At 33.3% G+C, this 9,609-nt stretch overlaps 2 protein-coding genes across 2 annotated transcripts; one reads left to right on the top strand and one right to left on the bottom strand.

The window, feature by feature from the left end:
• The first annotated feature begins 606 nt into the window (after nt 1-606).
• LOC114190295 (60S acidic ribosomal protein P2-1-like) lies at nt 607-2,295 on the top strand. Its single transcript, XM_028079125.1, has 4 exons — nt 607-829; nt 900-991; nt 1,349-1,578; nt 2,064-2,295. The coding sequence occupies exons 2-4, from the start codon at nt 904-906 to the stop codon at nt 2,088-2,090; spliced, it is 345 nt and encodes a 114-aa protein (XP_027934926.1). The 5' UTR covers nt 607-829; nt 900-903; the 3' UTR covers nt 2,091-2,295.
• A 2,999-nt stretch (nt 2,296-5,294) lies between these two features.
• LOC114191905 (monodehydroascorbate reductase) lies at nt 5,295-8,952 on the bottom strand. Its single transcript, XM_028081356.1, has 10 exons — nt 8,747-8,952; nt 8,298-8,369; nt 7,543-7,594; nt 7,201-7,281; nt 6,921-7,039; nt 6,628-6,847; nt 6,408-6,526; nt 6,195-6,320; nt 5,945-6,085; nt 5,295-5,800 (listed from the first exon to the last, which is right to left on the bottom strand). The coding sequence occupies exons 1-10, from the start codon at nt 8,792-8,794 to the stop codon at nt 5,477-5,479; spliced, it is 1,302 nt and encodes a 433-aa protein (XP_027937157.1). The 5' UTR covers nt 8,795-8,952; the 3' UTR covers nt 5,295-5,476.
• Nucleotides 8,953-9,609: the final 657 nt, after the last annotated feature.

Raw genomic sequence — 9,609 nt, 5'->3', positions numbered from 1 at the left:
CTTTGGACTGTATAAATAGTAAAGGCATAAAGTAGTATAAAAGCATTTACATGCTGAAAAGCTACTGCTTTCTACACCTCCATAATTATTAACTGCAGTGTAATAAATAGAAAAAACTCAGACACATTACCATTGCACTATATTATCATGGTTGATGTGGCCACCATGATCACCATCGATACTATCATCAGTATTGTTATGGAGGAAGAAGAATAGAGAAAGAACATTAAAGAAGAATAAGAGAGAAAAAGTGTGAAAGAAAAAAACTCATCATAAACAGTTTTTTATTTTTTTTCTGGAAACATATTTCATGTGTTTCAGAAAGTTCTTTCCAGAACATATCTCGGGGTATTTTAGATTACTCATTCCAAAAGACATTACATGTGTTCCAAAATTTGTATGAAATCCCATTCCGAAAAGTTTGTTATGAAATGTATTTTACTTGTCTTGGAAACTTTATTAAAAAAATCTTATTTCAAAAAAATTATTCTGAAAATTTTATTTTGGAAATTTCAGAAGACTTTTTTTGTTCTGGAAGATATATTCCCCAGAAGTCACTTCTATGACAAAATTGTCATTTTGAAAATTTGAGGGGGATGTGCAAAGAAAACATTTGAGTGCAGGAAATAGAAGCCTTGCTGAAAAATGGGCCTAATACGGGTGTGTGTAACAAAGCCCAGGAAGCGGTTAGTTTTGTTTCTGCAAAACAAAACCCTAGCAGTATCACAGTTTCTGCTTCAAATACAGTGGCATAACATAACTCAACCCTTTGAACTCGCCGTTTACGCTCTGCTCCTTGGCAACCTCACTCGCTCCAACTTTCTCTCAGGTTTTCTTCTTTTCTCACTCTTTATGGTTACGGTTATTGCTATTTTTACTTAAAGAGTGTAATTTTCTAGAAAGATGAAGGTGGTCGCAGCGTATTTACTTGCCGTTCTCGGAGGCAACCAGAGCCCCTCCGCCGCTGTTATCAAGGACATTCTCGGCTCCGGTGGGTTCCATTATTCTCCTAGTCTCTTATTTATTTCAATTTGTTAATCGGTCAAATTAAATAAACTGTGTAAAGTTATTAGGTTTAGTTATGACTGGCAAACTTATTATGTTCTTAGTTTGCTTTAGGTTAAGATTTGTTGCTCCATTTGTTTTTTCTTTTATAATTAGCGCAAATATTGGTCAAAGTGGTTTCTTTTATTGAGTTCAGATAAAATTATTGCCCCAATTGAATTTCTTTATCGGCCCAAAAATTAGGCGAATGGATTTTTGATTTGGTAGTGTATTACTTGGTTATTGTGGATAGGTTCTTGAAACTGAGGATTGGACAATTTTTGTTTGCTTTTTTTACTTGCAGTTGGTGCCGAAGCGGACAGTGATAGGATAGAACAATTTTTGTCTGAAATTAAGGGAAAGGATATAGTTGAGGTTATTGCTGCCGGTAGGGAAAAGCTTGCCTCGGTTCCTTCTGGTGGTGGTGGGGCTGTTGCTGTCTCCGCTGCGCCTGGGGGAGGTGGTGCTGCTGCTGCCCCTGCCGCTGAGGCAAAGAAAGAGGAAAAAGTCGAGGAGAAAGAGGAATCCGATGATGTAAGTGTTCTGATGCCCTTTCTGCTTCATTCACCTTTGGGTATTCTAGTTGGGATGTACTAGATGGTTTTAAAATTTTTGTTGGTTGAGTCTATTAGAAATTATAATTATAATTGAGTAACATTCTGCATAGATCATAGCATAGCAACCGACAACTTAGATTCATGTTTTTATGTACTTTTAGTTTTATTCTTTAATCGGAATTGGAGTTTCTGTCGCTTTATTCTATGGTAGCATTTAGAGAAAACCTTTTTGGGTGAATTAGGAAGCACAAAACAAGTTGTAGTTTTTGTCTCGTCCTAATGGTGTCAAGACAACTTTCATATTGCGAATTTGAACTTTTGAAGTAACTTTATATAATATTTTTTTTTATATATGGTTAAATTGGTTGTGTATAATATCTAGTTTAGCTCTTGTTCAAATTTCAAGCATATATGGGTTTGGGTAATCTGATTTTTCTAATTCATTTTATTTTGTCATTGCAGGATATGGGTTTCAGTCTTTTCGATTAATTGGTGTATTCTATTCAGCTTTGTCCAGAATATATTCTCAATTGACACTAGAGATTCTGAGTTTATCAAATTTTTGTTCTAAAGAGTAATGTAGTGTGTTTTTATATCTCAACAATGACCAACCAAGTTGGATGACTTTGATTTGATATTTTAGTTTCTTGATGTTATGGAATTTTATTTTGGTATCATAGAAAAATTTATATCTTGTTCTACTTTTTACTATAACTATCATTAGTTAGAAGTGACATTAACTAATAATCACTATTAAATCACTGTTTGGGTTCTGAATGTATAAATCTCTTGGTAAATGTTTATTGGTGACAAATGAGATGAAGTGAATCCCAACTTCTCTCAAGTTGAACTGAATTTGTACATTTTTATTGTTAGTAAAAGTTAAACAAGTGTAGATCTAAGAAATTAATTGAATGAGATGATTTTAATGGATTGAGAACATAGGTTCACTTGATCTAAGGGAAAGGTTTTGGTATGCTTAGTACCGCATAATATATTGATTTAGCTACTTGAGAAAAATGTTTATAAATGTTTGGTCGTACCAAGTGTAGATGGATTTGATGGAGTCCTGCATCTTACCATGTTTCGAATAATATTGCAGCCGACCATATTTGTTGGTTTTTAGCACATTAACGAGTAAATGTGAATATCGTTTTGCCAAACCCTGAATGCCGTTTCCGTTGTTTTCCCTTTTTTCATATCAAGATAGTCATGGAATAAAATCTCATCCTTGTTTTAACATGAAGTGAATCGGTATAAGTTTTGATTCATGAATTCGGCAAATTAAGTTTTAATATGAATTCAGAGATATAGGGCACTTGAGATTCATGAAGATACAAAATAAGAGTAAAACTCTTGAGAATTGCGTGTGACTCATTTTATATGGTCGTAGTTTTGATTCAATGAACTTTCAAGGAAGGAAGATAAACAATTATTTTTTATGAGTAAGAATTAATGAACTCTCAAAGAAAGAAAATAAACAATTATTTCTATGATAAGAATATTATCATGCTTTAGTAATTTGTTTATGAATTTGTATAGTATGCATACAAGATTTAGAAAATTCACAATACAACTGGAATTAACATTATAATTACGTGGCATATGGATTATTATTTGTTCTCTTAAAATAATTGGATAGATTAAACATAAGTTACAAAGAAAGTCAAACATATGAAAAAATATGACCTTTGTTGAAGAGTAAACATTGAACGCATACATATGGTAGAGCCATTCTTGTTGTTCGTTAAAATGTTTTATGAAGCATTTAAAATGAAATGTCTTTTTAATTCTTGTTGTTGCGTTGTGAATTATATTTTACTCTTAATATCTCTTTTTAATGTAAGAAAAAATTATTATTTTTGCTTTGTTTAAACTCATCATCATTCACTTAAACAACACACATTCTTTTTCAAATGTAAAGCCTCTTTTTTTATAAGTTGTGTAACAAACATGTTTTCTTAATTAACATGATCCACGACCCAAAGTAGAAAAATGTTATTAAGTATGTATTATCTTCTGCAATTTTGTTAATCTGGGATGTCTTCATTGAATCATCATTGAAGAGATCGTTGATGAACATAGTGATGGATAGAAATAGTAAAGGCCATGTGATTCACAACTAATGCTAATTGTCTCATATTCAGTCATGTAAGGTGACATATTTTTTGTGAACGTGAGGATAATATAATGGGATTGGTTCAATCGAGCAATAGACAGTAAATTAAAGGGGCAATTAAGGACAAGAACAAAGTCAACAATAAGAGACACATGTAATGTGAAAAAAACATGAAAGCAATTTTCTAATTATGAACGTTAAACGAAAAAAATCAATCTAATGTGAACTTCTTCTTTTTTTATCTAGTTGAGCTAAATATTTTTTTGGAACCTTTGTATCTATTTAAAAGCAAATGTCACACATTAGAAATATGATAATATTAGAATTCAAATAGTAAAAGTTCAAAGTTTGGATGGGTGTTTATCACACTTATCAAGGAATGAAAAATGAACAATAAAAAGTAGTCAACATTATTATCCTAGTTAGTAAAAACAGATAAAAACATGAATGGTGTTTGAGGTAGTTAAAAAATTAAATAAAATAATGAAAAACATATATAAAAGCTAGCTACAATAAATATACATAAAGTATGGTTTAAAAAAGAAATAAGAAAAGCATTAATATTCTTGTTTCATATATAACGTAATTGATTATAGAAAATATATCTTTTGGTTAATGAGATCTCATTATAAGCCAAGAAAGACCTTAGTTATTCATGCATGAAATTGTTACTAAAAGATTACAAGACACGAAGAAAAAATACGAAGTACTTTATAATGATAGACTTACGAAAAAATAATGTTTATTTTTATGAGATGATAGTCATATTTGTTAATAAGTTCTCATTCTAAGGTTTTTGGTAAATGTAAAAGTTTTTTCTTAGATGATGTCTTTTCATAATAGTTTTCTTTTCAAGATTTTTAGACAATTTTAATATGAGTGGTTGATTTTCTGAAACTGAACTCTAATATCTTTATACCTTAAATTATCACATTATTTTTCAATTATTGAACAACTTTTTTTAATTTAGATTTTGATTTCTTATTCATCTCTTTATTTTGGTCTCTATCTTATTATTTATTTTTTTATCCTTATTTTTATTACTTACTTTTATTTAATTTAAACAAGCTATCTTATTTTCTAAAAAGCGAACAACGAAACATGTTTATAATCTTATAGCTTGAGGGGACCGCTGCTACATTCACATTCAATACTTAATTGCGAATTGCTCGAAAAATAAATAAATAAACAATTGTAACAACCATGTTTGCGCCCTGCTTGATCAGAAGACACTTAGCTGTTGAAACCGGCCAAACCGTTATTGCATCGTGACCATTAAAATATGGCGAGTGGTTCTAAACAACGATTATTGGTGACGGGTAATTGAAAGGGGGAGAATTTTGTCACCCAAAATATTCTTTTTGAATTGGGAATATGACAAATACTCCTCCGATGAGAATGAATGAGACAACTAGGCAGCAATCGTTCATGGAAATCAGTTTTACATGCAAATATTTTTTAGAATCTTGCGCTAAACATAAAATCCAGCACTTCATGTAAGTCTTATTTCTCTACGTTAATGTTTTGTGACTTGAACTGCAAATAGCTACTGGTTATCAAGTGTGGAAAGCGTATGCAGAACCAGAAAGTTGCAAGAGAAAAGAAATAGATACGGTAAACCATATCCCTTGCAATCACATTTCAAACAAAAAAACACAAGAAAAAAGTTCCCGAAATACATGATCAAAGGTAAACCGAAGCTAGTTCAAATACAATCTATGCAAATCACCAAGCACCGTTTCCTTGCTAACACCAATTATATTTTACTAGCAAAGGAGAGGCCTTCCTTAGCAAGCTGGTCTATATCCGCAACCGGAGGCTGGACCCTAGCAACTTTAGCAATAGCACTGTTTTCTTCAGGAGTTCCACTCTCCAGAAACGCCCCCACAACTTTCCCATCTTTAATCCAGTATGACCCAAACTTAGGCTTTGCTGACGTTGGTTTGTTGTCTCCAAATAGCACTGTGTCACCAACATTGTCGCCATAGAATTGCCATGATAAATCAAATGCACGGGAATAGAAGTATGGAAGGTAATCATACTCCTCAACAGTTTTTCCATCCTCAGCTGCCTTGATGGCCTACATAAAACACGTTATCACAGAGTGAGAAACAGGACAGCAAGCATATATCTACTAAATAGGTTAAAGGAACCATTTAATGCTTTCAATACAGGATGTCAGGATCGAGAGGGCATGGGGCAATGATTTTGAGAAGCGTCTTACCTTCACCGCCTGTTCAGCTGATTTGCGAGAATGATCAACGTGTTCAACTCTCCTCAATTCACCGTATAATTTCAAGGGGAAAGTAGCAACATCACCAACAGCGTATACATCGGAAAGATTAGTTTTGAAGAAGGAATCGGTCTGCAACCAAAAACAAATGATGTTATTGATATTGATAACAAGGATCACTGTTCACTTAGGATAACATTTTAGACACTGTCAACACGTCTCTGGATATGCTATCACTCACCTTGATTCCACCCTTATCCTCTTCAACCTGCCCTTTGAATAAAGCTGTTTGTGGCCTTCCTCCAACGCCAACAACAACAATATCAGCTTCCAGGACTCGGCCATCCTTTAGTTTGACTTCTTTTACCTGAATGGTTGATGAGTTACGCTAGGTTTAATTACGAACTTTATAATGCTATCCCACGACAGGATTCGAGAATACAAGCAGCCATACCTCTCCATCGGAATTAGAAGTGAATCCAACTGCAACAGTTCCTTTAATAATATTGACGCCCTTATTTGCGTAATACCCCTCATAGAATTCAGCTATATCGGCAGTAAAAAGTCGTGGCACTGCAACATCAAATGACGGTGTTAGTTCATATATATATAGGAATACTACCCATGCGGGTAACACATGTGAGTGGGTTGTGTAAAAAGAAACATCCACTTACTACACCAAGGCTCCGGGTAGACCATGGTAACATCAATGTTGTTGAGTTTCAACACTGCACTAAGCTCCAGACCAATGTATCCTCCCCCAACAACCACAGCTTTCCCATTCTTCTTTGCTTTGATTGCCTCGTACAATTTGTCAGCGTCGTCAATCTCTCTCAAATAAAAGATGTTTTTCGCATCAGCTCCTTCCACACCAAAATCTGTCAGCCTTATAACCTGGCAAATATTAACATTAGTACGAGGCGAACGAGGACAATGCAACATCTCTACTATCTACTAGCATCCTTACTGTTGAGCCAGTTGCAATAATCAAAGTCTGATAACTGAATGTTTCTCCTGAGGCACTGATCAGTGATTTTGCAGCAAGGTCTGCCTTAACTATTTCAGTACTAAGAATTAACTCTATCCCTGCAATCATCAAAACAATTTGTAACATTGTATTAGAAAACTGTTAACATCCAATCTTCCATCTACTTTCCCTTTCACTTGATATATGGTCAACTATTGATTCCTAACACCAGTGAGTTACAAGGCTGAACTAAAATAATGTGGGTAAAAGCCAAAGTCACCTTTCTCTGTGTACCACTCAGGAAGCAACCTTTCTCCTCCACTTCCAACACAGACATGGAACCCAGGAAGTCTAGCAGGGGCTGCAAAATCAAATTGTGACATCAAGGTAATACTCATGAGACTATGAAGGCCAGCTGATATTTAAATTTAATAGAGAATTCCACAGAGATGAAAAGTCCAGGATAAACAACAGACATAGCCTCGATTAAACTCAACCCAACAATATATTTTAAGAGATACAATTAATAGAAAACTAATACAACATTTTAGCTACGAATATTAAACCTATAAATGGATTGAGAAAAATAGAGATGTACGTAATAATAGCACTACAAACTTACACTCTGGAAAAAGGTAAGCCTTGCTCAGAGCAGGACGTTCATAAGGTGCTACCTGTGCGAACATAAACAATACATAAGGGAATATGAATCAAAAAATAATTGCAACAGGTTCAATGGTTAAAAATGTTTTAAACAAAATTTTACAAGAATAATCTATGGAGACCATTAGCGGAGATACTCCAGAGAATATGCATGAAGTTTGCTTTACCATTTTGGCCATTGGAAAGTTGCAACCAGAAACCATTTTTATTCGAATATTCAATTATATTAATTATAAGATGTATAGTTCAAGATTGTAAATTGCTACTTATTTGAGTTAGATCCATTATTATTATTAGAATCACACGATTCACTATTCGAGTGACAGCTCGATATGATTTGACTATCCAAGGATTCATATCATTTGAAGATTCTACTATACATGGATGTATCAGAGTAATTACATATCATTGGTATGAATTGCACAATTCAATGTTTTTCCTTTTTATTTTATTTTTACCATTTAAAGAAATTAAAAAAAAAATACATTTTTTTGAAACGTTTAATTTTAATTCATCGGAAGACATCGCATAGGCATTACTCATTCAATGTTGGGGCTGTTTCATTGCTCTATTTTCAATCTTCTAAAACAGAGGCTTCACATAATCAGTTATGATTATTGAACTTGATTCATGAACTATGAAATGAACTACTAAGATTTTGCGAAAATAGAAGACAGACAACACAGTTTAAAAGTCTATAAATAAGCTATATACCGCTTCCTTGGATATGATAGCCAATTCCCCTGGTTTAACTCCCTGTTTGGCAAACTCCCTCGCCGCATAACCCTGCGATTTCGAAAACTAATTAGCAACAGTATCCATCCACACATCAAGACAAGACAAAAATCAAAGAGTCTTCACAATGATATGCGTTTTCGTATTCTGGAATCGCACAATCCAAGCTCACAACATTCAAGAGCTAACGGAAGCCACTGGAAATGCGATCGACCTATTCGCATTCGTAACCGGATTCTGAAACTTAATTATTTGATTCCACTACTAAACTCAAACGGATCAAGAAGAACACGGAGATAAACTTAAATTACAGTAGATTTTCGCGATCAGTGCATTTCAAAGCGAATCGAAGAAAGTAAAAACCGATAGAGTGGAAACACGATGTAACGGTGAACAAAACGAAGATGAAAAGAGAGAGAGGAACTAACAGCGGCAACTCCTCCACCGACGATGATGTATTTGAAGGTCTTTGCCATTGAAGTGAAATGAGAAACGATGGAAGCTCGGTTGAGTGTATGCGAAGATAGGCACTGGTAATGAAAAGATGAACGGTCTAATTGCGATTCGTCAGATCCTTTTATTAGGTCTTGGAGGTTATTTTGGGAAACGCATATTGTGAATGTGAAAGGAATCTCGCTGGCGTGGCAGGTTCGTTGACCACTCACAAGTACCGGCATGACCACGCTGGCTTTATCAACATTTTCTATTAAAATTACAAAATTCCTTGTTTTAAAAACCAACATAGGATATGATATTATAACAAAATCTTAAAATAAAAAAAATACAAATAAATATTATTACCGTCAATTTATTCTGAGAATGTTAGTTGAATAATAATGATTGAAAAGTTAATAAATGATTATAACTTAGAAACACAAAGTCATAGTTTATACTTCAATTATGTTTGTTCCAATATGTAGTGTCAATGTATTAATATTTAATCTCTTCGTTGTCAAAATCGAAATTCATATACACCGAGATAAAATGATTGAAAGAATTATAGGAATTTGTTTTCTTCTTAAAATGATTCTTAGACAACCATCACACCAATGAGAAGAAGAGAAAGAAAAATAAGTAGAAGTATGATGCTGCAATATAATAGAGATAAATGATATTAACAGCATCAGTGAAATATAATTATCAGGATATTCCATGTTGAAAAACATGATTATATCCTTCTTCTTTTTTTATATAATAACTATATCAATCTAATTATGTAATTGAAGGTAGAACATGTGCATACAAAATAATGTTTAAATTACTAGAATAATATTTTTTTTTCCTTTCTTGT

Source organism: Vigna unguiculata, chromosome 7, assembly GCF_004118075.2.
Source record: "Vigna unguiculata cultivar IT97K-499-35 chromosome 7, ASM411807v1, whole genome shotgun sequence".
NCBI lineage: Eukaryota > Viridiplantae > Streptophyta > Magnoliopsida > Fabales > Fabaceae > Vigna > Vigna unguiculata.
The sequence above is the reverse complement of the archived record's forward strand: the minus strand, read 5'-3'. Positions and strand labels throughout refer to the sequence as shown.